Source organism: Solanum tuberosum, unplaced genomic scaffold (genome assembly GCF_000226075.1).
Source record: "Solanum tuberosum cultivar DM 1-3 516 R44 unplaced genomic scaffold, SolTub_3.0 scf00480, whole genome shotgun sequence".
NCBI lineage: Eukaryota > Viridiplantae > Streptophyta > Magnoliopsida > Solanales > Solanaceae > Solanum > Solanum tuberosum.
This window is the reverse complement of record NW_006239415.1, coordinates 272,896-289,626: the sequence shown is the minus strand read 5'-3', so window position 1 is coordinate 289,626 and position 16,731 is coordinate 272,896. Positions and strand designations below refer to the sequence as shown.

Here is a 16,731-nt window from a genome sequence, read left to right as displayed (position 1 = left end):
AACAAGTTGAGGAGCCAGATTTTTTTTTTCATTAAGAAGATTCGAAGATATAAAGAAATAAATACACAAAGTAATTGATTAAGGTAATTCAACATCTGACCATACAACTATTAGTGCTTGATTTCATTTTATTATCAATACAAATTTCCAACTTTGCCAATCCTCAAGTAAATTGGATAAGTCACTTTTTTCTCTCTTTCCATCTTCATTACAAGCACTTGTGAATTTGTCAACAACATCTTCACTTAACAACTCAACACCCTTCTCTTTTGCAGTTTGATAAGCTGACCATGACTTTAAGTATGTAAAATAAGAATCCAAGTCCATAACTTTCTCAATCTTGAACTCAGATGGTCCATTATGATCACAACCATCTACAGCCTCAAATGGAAAATCAATAGTTTTGTACTTTTCATCCACCACTTTTCTTGGAGATTCCCAATAAGGTCCAGTAACTATGTCAAATTTCTCAAAAATTGTATCCACTGAGTTGTTAACTTGTGGCATAGTGTAACACCATGCTGCTATTACTCCATTTGGTTTCTTGAGTAGCCATTTTACTTGTGGATAGAAAGTTGGGAGATCAAGCCAATGCATTGCTTGTGCACTTGTGACCAAATCTACACTTGACTCTGCTCCTATTTTGCTTTCGATTTCGGACATTGACATTCTGGCAGAGGTATGTATATATCGAACATTCGGAACCTTAGCTGCAAATTCAAGCTGCTTTGGACTTGTGTCTGTGGCTATAACATTCTTGTAGTACTTAGCTAACTGAGGAAAATAACAATTTGAGAGCATTTAGGACAAGAAAAAAAGTAGTTTGGTAGAGAAAAGGATGCATATTATTTTTTTGTTAAGTACTCCCACTATTTCAATTATGTACCTGACTTTGTTGTCACACACTTTAATAAAGAAAGAAAAAAGACTTTTGGTACTTGTGGTGTTAAACTTATCGCGACATATATGTGGTTATAATGCCATGAACGATGACGCTAAAAAAATAAAATATATCCAAATATAGAAAGGTGACGTTCTATCTCTTAAAAACTAATAAGAAAATACTGTCACAAAAACTGGACGAAAAGCAGTATACATTGCGATGTTTGACCATTTTCCAATAAAACATATATAGTAATAACTCAGATAAGCAAATGACAAAAAGTTTTAATTGTGCCACAATAACACACGAAGAAGTCAATGAGATTGAGCCATATGAGAGGAGAAAGAGAGACTTACAGATTTAGCACCCTAGCCACTACCAGTGCCAACATCCCAAACAAGATCATGACAAGGTGTCTATGGAGTTATGAAATTGAACAATTCTTCAGGGTAACTTGGCCTAACCTTTGAGTACATTAGTGCTTGCTTAATGTACAATTCTGCCATTCTTTTTTAGTCTCTCTTTTTTTTAATTCTCTGATATGATGAAGATTTGACATTATTGTTCCCTTTTATATATGCTGAGCATTGGGAAGGACAAAAATTAAAGAATTCCCATGTTGTTGTGTACTGCTCTTTGCATTTGATTAGTGGACTGGAGTACTATTGTACCAACCCAACCACTTAATACTTAATTTGGACTAAATTGTTCAATTTTAATGTTTGAAAACTTTGTGCAAGTCATATTGACCACTTAGGACTTGTTTGGGTGGTTTTGATTGAGAAGTAAAACTAGATTTGGAAACTTTATTTGTTGCTTGTAAAGTGAGATTTTTCTATTAAAAATGTTATTCTTCTTTGTTCATTTAGAAATTCTAGAATGAAATCAAATTAAAGATCTATAATTTTGCATGCAAGTGGAAGCTTGCATCCGGCATTTTGTGTAACAAGAAGGTACCAGTCAAGAACTCTAGGTTCATAAAATGCAAGTGGCGAAAATTGAGGATGTTGAGATGAATGTATGGGTATTCTTTGAGCGATAGGGTAAAGGAATCAAGATATTCGAGACAAAGTAGGAGTGACCTTTGTGGTGGACAAGACGAGGGAAGGGAGACTGAGATGATTTAAGCATGTGAAGAGGAGATGTGCGGATGCCGTTGTGTGAAGGTGTGAGAGGTTGAATATGGTGGGATCGAGGAGAGGTAGAGATAAGCGGAAGAAGTATTGAAGAGAAGTGATTAGACATGATATGACACATCTACAACTTTCCAAGAATATGACCTTAGTTATGAGAATATGGAGGTCGCGGATAAGGGTAGAAGGTTAGTAGGTAGTTAAGAGATGTCTTATTACTAGCCTACTCATATATTTGGCTTAGTGGTAGTATAGATCATCGTGGTGATCGTAGTATTAGCCTATTTATGTAGTCTTTGACTTTTGGTATTTGATATCACCTATTGATTATGTGTTTAGATAATCGCACCTTTGTTGTTGTTGTTATGGTTCCTTCATATATGTTTCGTACTGCTTTGCTACTAGTTGTCATGCTTCTCTCCACTACCATTTTTTTAAATTATTGTTTTAATTTGCTTCAGCCAAGGGTCTTTTGAAAACAACATCTCTACCTCATAAATGTTGTAGTAAGGTCTACATACACTCTACTCTTTCCAGACCCCACTTTCTAGGATTAGATTTGATGTTGTTGAATGATGCATGCAAGGGGAAGAGTAGTTATTTTTGCAAATGCATTGTGCAAGTAGATGTATTAATTTATACTAAGATGCTTTTATTATTAAAAGATACATAACAACCAAGAGAAAATACAAAATAAATGGATGATCAAGTGCACATAACTAATTGTATTGATTACACTTTCAATCCAAATTTCCAACTTTTCCAATCCTCAAGTAAATTGGATGAGTCACTTTTTTCTCACTCTTTCCATCTTCATTCCAAGCACTTGTGAACTTTTCAATAACATCTTCACTTAACAACTCAACACCCTTTTCTTTTGCAGTTTGATAAGCTGACCATGACTTCAAGTATGTAAAATAAGAATCCAAGTCCATAACTTTCTCAATCTTGAACTCAAATGGTCCATTGTGATCACAACCATCTACAGCCTCAAATGGAAAATCAATAGTTTTATACTTTTCATCAACCAATTTTCTTGGTGATTCCCAATAAGGTCCAGTATCACTAGTGTAAAATTTATCAAATATTGCATCTACTGAGCTGTTTATTTCAGGTGTAGTGTAACACCATGCTGCTATTACTCCATTTGGTTTCTTGAGTAACCATTTAACATGTTCATAAAAAGTTGGAAGATCAAACCAATGCATTGCTTGAGCAATTGTTACCAAATCTACACTTGACTCTGCTCCTATTTTGGTTTCGATTTCGGATTTTGACATCTTAGGAGAGGTACATATGTATCGAACATTCGGAACCTTTGCTGCAAATTCAAGCTGCTTTGGACTTGTGTCTGTAGCTATCACATACTTGTAAAGCTTAGCCAACTGAGGAAAACAATATTTTTGGAGCAAGTTAGGACAACTAAGTGATGAATGTTATTGAATACTTACTTAAGTACTTCCTCTGCTTCAATTTATGTAGCGGAGTTTGACACGTAAATGAAATGATGGCCTAAAATGAACAGAAGTTCTAAATATAGAAAGGTGACATTCTATTTAGAACGGACTAATAAGAAAATCGTGTCTTGTTTTGCCAGATGGACTATTTTGGAAAAAGGGAAAAACATTATGTCACTATCTAAAGAAACAGAGGACTTTACTGTTTCCTATGCAACTATATATTATAGTCACTCCGTTTAAAAAAGAATGACATATTTTTCTTTTTTTAGTTTGATTCAAAAAGAACATCAATTTCTTCTTTGACATCATTTTAATTTCAGTTTTTCCCGTGACATATTTAAGATCATAAGATTAAAACACATTTTGATACATTTAATATAATTTTTTAAACTCTTTATCAAATCAAACTAAGTCATTCTTTTTAAAATAAAAAAAATAAAAAAGTACTCATAATTCTAGCCCATGAAAGATCAGTCAATTGAACACTCTTTCGCCTAAAAATTACATTATGCATATATATATATATATACGCTTAGCTAGAGTCAAAATATTCACTAATGAGAGATTAAACATGTAGCATAATTAATACAAATTTTCCTTTTTACCTATCTATACAGTTTAATTTTCCGATTTTAACCCTCCTTGAATAAGGGTAGGTTAGATATTACTTTTTGCAGTTAAAAAAAATACCCTTAACAAAAAAATTTGATTGCGCGGAGAAATAAAGACTTACAGATTGAGCAGCCTGGCCACTACCAGTACCAACATCCCAGACAAGATCATGGGAAGGTGTTTTAGAAGCAATGAAATTGAACAATTCTTGAGGGTAACTTGGCCTACCCTTTGAGTATTGTTGTGCTTGCTTAATGAACAAATTTGCCATTCTTTTTTTTAGTTAATGATGAACAACATTTATTTTAAACCATTGATCCCTTTAATATATGCTTTAGATCAAGTAGAAAGAAGAAGAAAAATAGCATTTTGCTTGGTGTTGCGTGTTGCTTTTTGCCTTTAATCGGTGGCTTTGACCAAAACACCCATATATTCTCTAGTGTGATTTGATTAATTCAGATTCATTTATTAAAAACTAAAAATATTTTATGTTAATAGTACTATATTTTTTATTTGATAAACATATTATATTAAAGGAAAAATGCTTATACCAAAAAAAAATGAATTTTTTAAAGGTGTGTGCTATTTGGATTAAATCGAATATTAATTTGGATTGGGTTTTTGGTTTTTTGGTTTGATTTTAGATTCATAATTTACTTTGTTTGGTTTGATTATGATATATATATATATATATATATATATATATATATATATATAATATTTAGATTTAGAATTAAGTTGAAGTTAACCATTTTTGGTTTTTTAGGTTATTGCCTTTCATTGTGATTTATTTTATATTCTATGTTTGGACATTTATAATTAGTATACTTTTAAGTATTGTGTTTAAAGTTTTATTTGTGATTTATATTAGAAAGTATATTTAAGAGACATTTTATGCAGTATAGGGCGACCTATAAGCCCCGAGATACGGAATGTAAGTCTTATGGATCTACGAGGCATAGTCTCATGTATATTCAATTTTATAATTTTATTACTAAGAAAATAAGCTAAAGTAAAATTTTCAATTAGTTTACAAATAAATTTTAATAAATAACCTATAATATATAGAAGAAAATATTATGATTTTTATTTGAGAAAGGTATTAATAATCAATAATGAAGAAAAAAAGTATTATGATTACTATATATGAGACATATCTCTACTTCAATAATTAAAAATATATGATTTAAAGCAAAAAATGTTTTTTTTTTTAAATGGACTTATATTTTTACGCTAAGACTTATGCTCTATGGATCTATGTCTTTAATTGTGATATCATTTTATTTTATTTTGCAGATTACAAATATCACTTTGATTGTATTATTAATTGTTGGTCTAACCAAATCGAAAAAATCAAATTGAAAAAGAAAAAATCATTGTATTCGAATTAAATTATACTTTTTTAAAAGCAAACGCTTCATGCCAAAAAGATTGAATTTCATGTCTAATAAGACTATAAAGAAAGAGAAACGCTTCATACCAAAGCGATTAAAAAAAAACAAATAATAAAGAAAGAGAAACGCTTCATAGAGACAAATTTTTTTTCTTAAAGAAAACAAACGAAGAAGACAAACAAATCAATGCCTTGGGGACATAAAAGGAGGAATCTGTGTACATCATGCATGAAGTATTTATCAATTTCTTTATTTTATTTGCTTTGCTTTTGTTTGCAATAATTTTTTAAGTGACAAAATAAATTACAATCACAAATAAAATATGAAAAAATATAATAAAATCAAGATTGTGAGTACAATTCTATCATTCCTTGATTCTTCTCCCATAAGATTTATTCATAATTCGAGGGTTGTTAGTGACATAAATATTTCATGAAATTTGCGAAATATTTGAGATTTCGATCTCTTTATGGAATTTTCGAGATGTCAAGGGAATATAGTACCCTTTATATAGGCATAAACTAGGGTTTAAGGTTGAGTAGCCTTCAAAAATCCTAGTTAAAATTGAACACACGTTATAGAGTCCCACAAAATTTCAATGTCTACAGATTTATATCCAACTATTTTATTGCAACATTTTTGCTATAATGTTGCTTTGAAAATTTTCTATTGAGAAAAATAGTATTGAAATCAGACTCTCTAAATTGAATATGCAAAATATTGTTAGGCTAAAACTGTATTCTAGTCTAAAATCTTAACCTAGCTAGCTATCAATTTTATTGAGTCGTTCTCATCTTCGATTAATGTGTTATAGTTGAGAAGTTTCTCGATGAAATCGACATGTGTCATCAACATTCTTCGACAACAATATCGAATCAAACCTAATCGATCGAGTGCTTCGCTTTCTTCATAGCCAGCTTGGAGAATTTCAAGATATTCATCCCATTTGTATCCGATCACCTTCCCGCAAGTAAAGCATCGAACTGGGATTATCATATTCCTTATACTATATAACAAACAATTATGATATCAGTTTTGATTTTTGAATGAAATAATTAGTATAATATGATGGATATATAGGATTTGGAGGCAAGTTTTGTGTATATATAGGATTACCGGAATAAACTAACCAAATCATAAAAGAATTAGGAAAACGTACATAACTCAAATTGAAATATAATAATTCAAAGTTGGACTAGAAATCATGAGTTGGTTAGGATTTCTTATTTGGTATTTATTTAATTAATATTGGAATAATTTGATTTTTTAAATATTTTTTATAAATATAAATAAGGTGTCTTCTCACATATTTTCATGTAGTGAAATTGAAGAGTATTTTTTATATTTATGAATAATTTTTTTAAGAAACCAATTTGTTTTTATATGATTAATAATATTTATTAACAAAAAAAAAAGAGTTCTCAACTTTCTCTCTTACATTGAAAAGAAAAGGAATCCACCTATAAGGTATCGTAATGATGTGAGTTAGAGCCGTCAAAATGGGCTTGGCCTGCTAGGCCGGTCCAATCCAACCCTTGAATTAAATGAGGTTGGGCTCAATTTTTTCAGCCTATTTAGGAACGAGACTTTTTAGCCCAGTCTCATTTGGCCCGTTGGCCTCGTAGGGCCAACCCGCAAACCTCAAAGGCCATCCCGCGGGCTGTGAATTTTAAAAATATTTATTTTATATATTTTAAGTAATGTTTTACTTGTTAAGATTTTGTCAATAAATATTTTTAAAGTATCAATATAAAATCAAGACTATATTTTTTACATATCTTTTACACTTTAGGGTCATTAGTCCACTAAATTTTCTTATTAGCTCAAGTCCATTACTCCATCATAACTATGAATCTTTGACCTTTTTCACTATTTGTTTTTATGCTTAATTTTTCACTTCTCCTTTATTGTCTTGTTTATGAAAATAGTGACCATATAATGATTTTTTGCTCGGATGAATCTTATGAATATTGTATCTTGGCTATTATGTATTTGTTTTGTAAATATTCACTGAAGTATATGTAATTCATGAATGAATTTATGTATGTATTGATGTCGTGTTCATCGGACATCAACGTTCGTATCCTTTCTAAGAGGAAAATGTTGTCCGTTTTTTGGTTGAAGGGCCAATCCGTCCCAATCTGTGGCCCGCTTAGGGCTGGGTTGGGCTGCTATTTTATAGGCCCTTTAATTAAAAATCAGCCCGTCCCAACCCATTTAACTATCTAGCCCGTTAGGGTTGGGTTGGGTTGGGCATGCCCATTTTGACAGCTTTAATGTGAGTAGAGCCGTCAAAATGGGCTTAGCCCATGGGGCCGGCCCAACCCTATCCGTTATTGGGTAGGCTTGGGATAGGATTTTTTATTCCCATTTAAAATTAGGACTTATAAGCCCTTGGCCCTTGAGGCTTGATTGGAGCTGGGCCGACGTCGGCCCATGGGCCAAAACTTTTTATTCAAGAGTAATTTACAATAATCTCACTAGTATAATCTAATTATTGAATACATGTTATGTTGTAATATTATGAATCTTCGTACCCAGATACATGTATCTCAGAATATATGGACTCAAAATTAGGTTAATTTGTTCTAGATACACTCTATCAAAGTAGATTCACATGTATCTAGGATACATATACAAATCTTGCGCCCTCGCCTCCCTCCCATCTTGCTTGTCACTCTCTTATCTCACTCGCATATCTAGTATGTGAGATACATGCTAATTACACTAAATTTTTGCTAGTGTTATTGAAACAACACCATTGTTTGTCATATTTGATTTGAAAATCTTCTCATTTTCTTGATGTTATAGAATTACAAGTTTGAAAAGAAAAAAAAAAAAGGCCTAGCCCGCCCCAGCCATCGGCCCTTCTAGGGTTGGGTTGGGTTGGGCATTTTCAGGCCCTACCAAATGAAGGGCCGGCCCGCCCAAGCCCTTCAAATTTCTTGGCCCGCGAAACTTGGGTCGGGTGGGGTTAGGCCGGCCCTTTTTGACAGCTCTAGATGTGAGACATTTTGAAAAAAAAAATGTTGCGAGCTTGATCAAAGCATGCAATATTGCACCTTACTTTAGACTCATTTAACCTAACAAAAGAAAATTTTGTGAGCCCACTAAGCATTTGAGTATGTCTGTTTAGAGCGCACAGTACTTAGGCTTTGATTGACAAAGTAGGTGGGAATTCACCAATGAATAATATTCATTGGGTCTCAAAAGAACTTCAACCTCAAATTCAATTTCAACCAATTTGATCAAGGTATTTTGCAAATCTTTATGGGTCTTATTTGTTATGATTTAATTGTTTGATTTCAATCTTAGTATGCATAATTTGATTTCATTACATGATTTACAACTGATTTCATATGGACCCACGCTTTTTACTTGATTATGATGATGAATGTATGAAGAAAGCTTATGAACTTATGATTTACGAAAGTTATGCATATGTTTATGAAAATGATGTTTATAAATTAAGGATTCTTTTGAGATGAATTTGTGAAAGGTTTCCTAACATATGTATGAATCATGATTTAAAGGAGCTACTCTTATACGACTTTATGATTTGGATTGGTATCTTGATTATTGTCTTTCCTAATGTTATGCTTGATACTTTATCTATTCCGTTGAAATTTTACTTAGCACCGAGAGAACTTTGAGGTGGAGACTCAAATATGGTAGTCTCTAGTAGCAATCTCTAGTTCCAAATTACGTGCCCCTGTAGAATTGTCTTAAATGACCTAACTAGTGGATCCACATAACCTTTATGATATGATACGGAGTTCTACCTTGGCAAGTAGACTCTCCCTTCTCGGTGTGGAATTAGTTACATCGGATCCCATGTTATAGCTCATATGGTCTATTGTCGGTTAAAGCTAATATCCCACAAAAAAAACTAGCTTTCATTATGTCTTTTATTAATGCTTGGCCTTGTCTCATGATTTTATTGACTTCGCTTTCTTATAAGCTTTTAAATGTTTTACTTGGTCATGCATTTCATGTTTTAAGCCTACTATGATATCATGTCTACGCTTATGCATATTTCTCCATCCTTAGTACATTCCATGTACTAATGCATACATGTGCCTATATTATTGTTCATAATATAGGGTTCAACGCTTCTCCTCCCATTCGTGATTAGATTTGGGATTACTCATAGCTATTGGATTGGTGAGTCCTCATACTTCGAGTACAAAGCCATAAAGACCTTTTATTGCTTTTATCACTTACTCTTGATACTTTGTACGTGGTGTATGAGTTACGTCACAACAATTCTTATGATTTTAAAATGGCTTGTCAAGACATAGTTATGTTTCCGCATTTTATGTTCAAACTCTCCTTTATGATATGAGACGTCTTACTCAAGCTCTCATATTGTACATTTTATTGTGTTATATGCATGTCAAGTGACTTGTATATGATCTCTCAGGGTCCTATATGTCATGTCACGTTTAGGATATACTTTGGGTTGTGACAATAACTACAAAGGGACAACAAAAACAAAAAGTAATTTGTCTACGTCATGCATGAAGTATTATTAATAGCGGGAATAATCAATTTCTTTATTTGCTTTGCTTTATATCCAACTATTTTATTGTCATATTTTTGTTATAATGTTGCTGTAAAAATATTTATTTCTTTGAAGAAGAGAGCCTATTGAAACAGGAGTCCGAAGCCAAAAGGGCAATTTTTTTCCTGCAAAAAATAAAAACGGTACATCAAAAAAAAAAAAAAGCAAAATCGCTCCTGACGGAGGGATTTTTTTCTGACAAAAATTGACGTTGTTAAAAGAAATGAAAATCGCTGCCTTAAAAAATAATTCTTTTTCTCTTTAAAATCACTGCTATAGTAGCGTTTTTTTAAAAAAAAAAAAAGTTAAATCGCTCCCCTAGCGGCGATTAGCGTTTTAATCAAAAGAATATAAAATTTGAAGTTTAATCGCTGCCATTCAAGTGAGTTAAAAAGTAAAAAAAAAAATTAGTATTTTGTAAATAAAAATTTGAAACAAATCTGTAAGTACATTGCATTTATATTATAACTATATTATAATAAATAATTGATTTGAACTATAGCAACAATTTAACTTTTTTTTAAAAAAAAAAATTATCAAAATTATTTAAATCTTTACTTCTTTTTTTTTATAAAAACATTTAAAGAAAAAAAGAATATATTTTTTTGAGAAAGCATTTCTATTTCTTTTAACTGAACGGCGTCAATTTTTGTCAGAAGAAAATCACTCCGAGCGATTTTACCCTTTTAGTTAAAAAGAATTTTGATGTGCCGTTTTTATTTTTTGAAGGAAAAAAGTTGCCCTTTTGGCTCCGGACTCATTGAAACAGGCTCTCGACTCTCCACCTCATAAATAAACCTGAATTATAAAATTATATTAAATATGTTATTATTATAATTTAATCTAAAAAAAGCTAAAACTGTAATCAAGTCTAAAGTTTTAAAATCATAACCAAGCTATCAATTTTATTAAGTAGTCTTCACTTCCTCCTCCTCGATTAATGTTTTATAGTTGAGAAGTTTCTCGATGAAATCGACATGTGTCATCAACATTCTTCGACAACAATATCGAACCAAACCTAATCGATCGAGTGCTTCGCCTTCTTCGTAGCCATCTTGGAGGATTTCAAGATATTCGTCCCACTTGTATGCGATCACCTTCCCGCAAGTGAAGCATCGAACTGGGATAATCATATTTCTAAGTATCAATAAACAAACAATTAGAACTTTAATTATGATCTTAATTTTGAATGAAGTTAGAATTTGTACTATGAAGTTACATACCCAAGAAATTGTGGGAATATTAATTAGGGGTTCCTTTAGCGATATGTTTCAATCCTTAATTTGGAGCCAATATATATAGGATTACCGGAATAAACTAACCAAATTATAAAAAGAATTAGGAAAACGTACATAACTCTAACTCAAATATAATAATTCAAGTTTGGACAAGGAACCATAAGTTGTTTATGATTTTACTCTTTGGTATTTATTTAATTAATGTTCAGTTAGAATTTGTTTGTCCTAATAAATATTGAAATAATTTGATTTTTTAATATCATATCATATATATATATATTAGGGGTGTACATTGTCGGGTTGGTTTGGGTTTTTCAAATATCAAACCAACCCATTTGTGTCGAATTTTTAAATCTACAAACCAAACCAAACCAATAAAACTCGGGTTTTTCAACCTCGGGTTTTTTTGGATTTTTTCGGATTTTTTCGATAAAGTGTTCATATAAACATAAAATTTACTTGTACTTCAAATATTTCTTTAGTCCTATCAAAATACAACTATCTAAGGTGTTTCTTAAGAAAATAACACAAAATATGATATGAGAATGACACTAAAATATCCAACAAAACAATAATAATAATAATAAAATCGCGTAAAACAAATATTGCAAATTAACAAGTCATAATGAAAATGATCATAATTTAAAAGTACTAAATCATGCTAAAATAAGTTTAATAAGTATTAGTTACATGACTAAAAATTAAAGGAAATTAAAATTAGATTATGTATTTGAATAAACCAATGTAAAACCAAAGAACAAATATTCAATATTATTGTCATTCTTAGTGTTGAATTGATTTCTTTTTGCATTAGTATTAATTTGATTTTGATTTAAGCTTTATTATAATTATCAACATATGTGGACTATAATCTTTATTGAACCATTCAGAATTCTAAGTTTTTCAAACTTGAAATAATATATTAAAAGATAAAAACTATGAAAAAGTATAAGAAATATTTAAAAATTATATCAAAGTAAATATTTTTATGTATAAAATAAAAAATTTAAATTATATATATAATGTCGGGTTGTTTTTTTTTAGTTAAAACCAAACCAACCCAAATATAGTCGGTTTTTTTTTCAATACCAAACCAACCACTAGTCGGGGTTTTTTTCTCAGTTTGACTCGATTTGCGGTTTGGTTCGGTTTTCGGTTCGGTTTTGTACACCCCTAATATATATATAAAAGAGAACCATATTCCCGCCTACGTGGCGCCATCACAAGCCAGGATTCTCTTTAAATTTATTTTATTTTCAAAACTAGTCTTCCCCTTTCATGAAAAGTTGTGACTATTATGAAAAGTTGCAACGTTTAGGAAAAATTGTGACTTTTATGAAAAATTGTAACTTTTATAAAGGGTTGTGACTTTTATGAAATATTGTGACATTTTCGAAGGGTTGTAACTTTTCCGAAGGGTTGTAACTTTTCCAAAGAGTTGTGACATTTCCGATAAGACACAATAATCATTTTTTTTCACACTATCCTTTGTTGTCTATAAATAGAGGACTACACTGTGCATTTAGTGGGCTCAGTTTTTTTTATTCTGTTTCATTCTATTGTTGCATATCCTGGTATGTTTTTTACGGTCATTAATTTATGCTTATATTATTAATTGTTGTTTTTGAGTATATGTTTTAAACTTTGTTGTTTATGTTTATGCAAAGTTATTGTTATAAGTGTGTGTTAGTACATATTAAATAACAAATGTTAATTGAATATTCAAGCAAGTATTCTCTACTGAAAATTTTGAAGGTATAATAAAAAAAAGCCCTTACAAATCGTTAATTTCTTCATCAACAACGTTATTCCTTCACATACAAGGATGTGATTTTGTGTTCTTTAGAAAATCCTCTTAGAGTTAATAACTTTGCATGCCCATATTTTTTTATTTTTATGTTATTGTTATCTATTTTTACTAAATTCTATCAGTGGATATTGTGAGTACTTTAAGGATTGAAAGTTGATTGAAGTGTTAGTCAATTTTTTGAGGTATCTTATTTCAAACATAGGAAGTTTTTCTGGTTAGAATGATTAGTTATCATCATTGGATATCTCATAGTTTACTCCCTTTAATGTATGTTTTTTCTCGTTGTTTTGTTGTCTCCTTAAAATTGTATTAATTATTTTTTGTTTGGTATGTATATGATCTCACTTGGGCAAAACTTTTCGTCCTTTTAATGTTTTTATTTTGTTCCTTCTCATTTGGCTCTTCTAAATATTTTTGGTGTGAGTTATGACTATTTTCGGCAAGCATAATTTGAAGAATATGAAACAAAACCTACTCTAAATAAAAGTAATATCTTAAGCTACAAAAGATATGTCTATTAACATAGATTTGTTGTCCTTCATGTCCCAAGTCATTGTTGAGCGTTTGAGTTATCTAGGTTAGACTCATTTTTAATTTTTTAATGTTCGAGAATATTTCTTTAACATGAGTCTTGAATCCAACATTTTGATCCATGTGTACTTTCATAATGCAACAATCATACATAAATATTTCTTAAAAAGTCGTAAAGCTGCATTGATGAAGCATCTAGAAAGGCCTTCAGCAGTATAATGAAGAATGAATTTATATAAGGGTCAACAATATTATTTTGTTGTTGTTTCAAATTTATTTTTCTCCTTCTATAAATTTTGTTAGAGTAACAAAGTAATAATAGCGAAAAGTGGTGAACATTTGACCTCAGATAAGTAGATTGTCTCTAAAAAAAATATTTGTGTTGTTGTGGTGTACAATTTTTAACGGTCTTAACTTATTTATAACTAATATTGATTATCAAAAACTTTCATATAAATTTTTTTACACAAGGAGTTATTCTAACCATAAAATTAACAGATTCTACATTTTTCATGTATAAAAAAAATAGAAAAAGTGATGTTTCATCGCTACATAAAAACATCACTCAATTTTAACAAGACAATTATATCATCAAACATATAATATGATAAATTATGTAAAAGATAAAAATGTTTAGATATCAAGATATTTTTTAATCATTAATTATATATTTACAATTCTTGAGATATGTGATAATGTCAAATCATTTAATTTATGTAGAAAGGTTCTAACAACCTATAAAAATTAACTTTTTTTTTCTTATAACAGTCGATTATTGGAAAGGTTGTTCAAAAGGTTAGAAAGACTACTTATGTCCGCGTGAAGCGCGGGTAAATTACCTAGTATATATATAAAAGAGAACCTTAGGCCCGCCTACGTGGCGCCACCACAAACCAGAATTTCCTTTGAATTTATTTATTTCTTTAACTAGCCTTCCCTTTCATGAAAAGTTGTGCCTTTTATGAAAAGTTGTAGCTTTTATGAACAGTTGTGACTTTTACGAAAAGTTGTGACTTTTATGAAGAGTTGTGACTTTTTATGAAGAGTTGTGACTTTTTATGAAAAATTGTGACTTTTTATGAAAGGTTGTGACCTTTTCGATAAGGCACAATAAGCATTTGTTCACACTACACTTGTTGTATATAAATAGAGGGATTTCCTGTCATATGTGGGTTTTTCCCGCTATAGGGTAGTCAAATTCAAATACATTAATTAAGTTTATTATAAAGTATGTTTCATTTCTCAAAGTTTTCTTCCTCTTATTTCATGAATCTTATTCTTTACTATAAGTCATAGTGATTCATGTAACTATGACAATTTCTTTTTGCTATTTTGGTAACTTTTTTTTTAACTATGTTAAAAATTTCAGCAAGAATGATTGAAAATTGATCTTCTCTTTTGACCCTTTCTACAGGTTTCTTCATATAAACAAAGAAAATTGATTTTAATTGCAATGCGACATTATTAATCTTGCACATCTCAGTCCAACACTCATAACGCTATTGAAATTGTTGAATTCATTAATAAACAAAACTTTTATTCTGCCACTATTATTTGTAGGTTTTTTTCGCTATTGGGGAGTCAAATTAAAATACATTATTCAAGCTTCTTATGAAGTGTGTTTCATTCCTCGTAATTTTCTTTCTCCTATTTTATGAAGCTTAATCTTTACTGTAAGTCATAGTGATTCATGTATATTGTAATTTCTTTTTGCTATTTTGGTGACTTTTTTAACTCTGTTAAAAATTCCTGTGAGGATGATTGATTTTTTTTTTTTGTCCCTTTCTACAGATTGCTTCATATACTTTTTGTGAAAAGTGTTTGTGGGTTGTGCTATATTTGATAGCACACAACAATAAATATGTGATAACTAATACAGAGCCAATGATAAAGTTTGTTAAAAGAACCAAACAGATCGCTCTCTTGCTTGCCACAATTAGTATATTATTTTGATTGTTTTTTCTTAGGTACAAACATTTTGTATGCAATTTCACTCTTCCTAGAATATTAGTATAGAGACAATTAGTCCACTACTTTTATCGCAAGTTAACTAATTTGTCATATTTCTTCGTCTCTTCTTTTTGGGCATAATAAGAGATCAAGTTTTCTTGAAACTAACAAATGTCCAAAATATACAATAATAAAAATATTTTTTATCGGCAATAAATATGCACATTAACGAAGAGTGCCAGAGCCTTTACCGACATTAATTAATTGTCATTACATTCAATGTTGCTATACACTTTAGGACATTTATAGAGAGTACCAATTGCCTCTGAAAAATCATATTTAGCGACAATTAAGCTATTAAATGCCGTTAAAGATTATTTTTGTTGTAGTGATAATTCTTTCTTTTGATTAAGTTTTTTGTTTTTTTAATTGAAGTAATAACTCTTTCTTTTAGCTTCTTTCAATTTAATTTGTGAACTGTATCTTCTCTTTTGTCCCTTTCTACAGGTTTCTTCATATAGTTTTTGGGAAAATTGCTTGTGGGTTGTGCTATATTTGATAGCACACAACAATAAATATGTGATAACTAATACAGAGCCAATGATGAAGTTTGTTAAAAGAACCAAACAAATCGCTCTTTTGCTTGCCACAATTAGTATATTATTTTGATTGCTTTTTCTTAGGTTACAAACATTTTGTATGCCATTGCACTCTTCCTAAAATATTAGTATAGAGACAATTAGTCCACTACTTTTATCGCAAGTTAACTAATTTTTCATATTTCTTCGTCTCCTCTTTTTGGGCATAATAAGAGATCAAGTTTTCTTGAAACTAACAAATGTCCAAAATACACTATAATAAAAATATTTTTTATCAGAAATAAACATGCACATTAACAAAGAGTGCTAGAGCCTTTACCGACATTAATTAATTGTCATTAGATTCAATGTTGCTATACACTTTAGGACATTTATAGAGAGTACCAATTGCCTCTGAAAATTCATATTTAGCGACAATTAAGCTATTAAATGCCGTTAAATGTCATTTATGCTGTAGTGATAATTCTTTCTTTTGATTAAGTTTTTTGTTTTTTTTATAATGAAGTAATAACTCTTTCTTTTAGCTTCTTTCAATTTAATTTGTGAACTGTAAACTT

At 30.3% G+C, this 16,731-nt stretch overlaps 2 protein-coding genes and 1 pseudogene across 2 annotated transcripts; all 3 read right to left on the bottom strand.

Moving 5' to 3' along the window:
• Positions 1-118: 118 nt before the first annotated feature.
• LOC102598802 (putative methyltransferase DDB_G0268948) lies at positions 119-1,409 on the bottom strand (annotated as a pseudogene).
• Positions 1,410-2,643: 1,234 nt separating this feature from the next.
• Positions 2,644-4,486, bottom strand: LOC102596303 (putative methyltransferase DDB_G0268948). The gene is made up of 2 exons (XM_006364372.2): positions 4,210-4,486; positions 2,644-3,401 (listed from the first exon to the last, which is right to left on the bottom strand). The coding sequence occupies exons 1-2, from the start codon at positions 4,357-4,359 to the stop codon at positions 2,757-2,759; spliced, it is 795 nt and encodes a 264-aa protein (XP_006364434.1). The 5' UTR covers positions 4,360-4,486; the 3' UTR covers positions 2,644-2,756.
• A 1,755-nt stretch (positions 4,487-6,241) lies between these two features.
• Positions 6,242-6,478, bottom strand: LOC102598466 (DNA-directed RNA polymerase subunit 10-like protein). Its single transcript, XM_006364376.1, has one exon. The coding sequence runs from the start codon at positions 6,476-6,478 to the stop codon at positions 6,242-6,244; it is 237 nt and encodes a 78-aa protein (XP_006364438.1).
• Between the last annotated feature and the right edge of the window lie 10,253 nt (positions 6,479-16,731).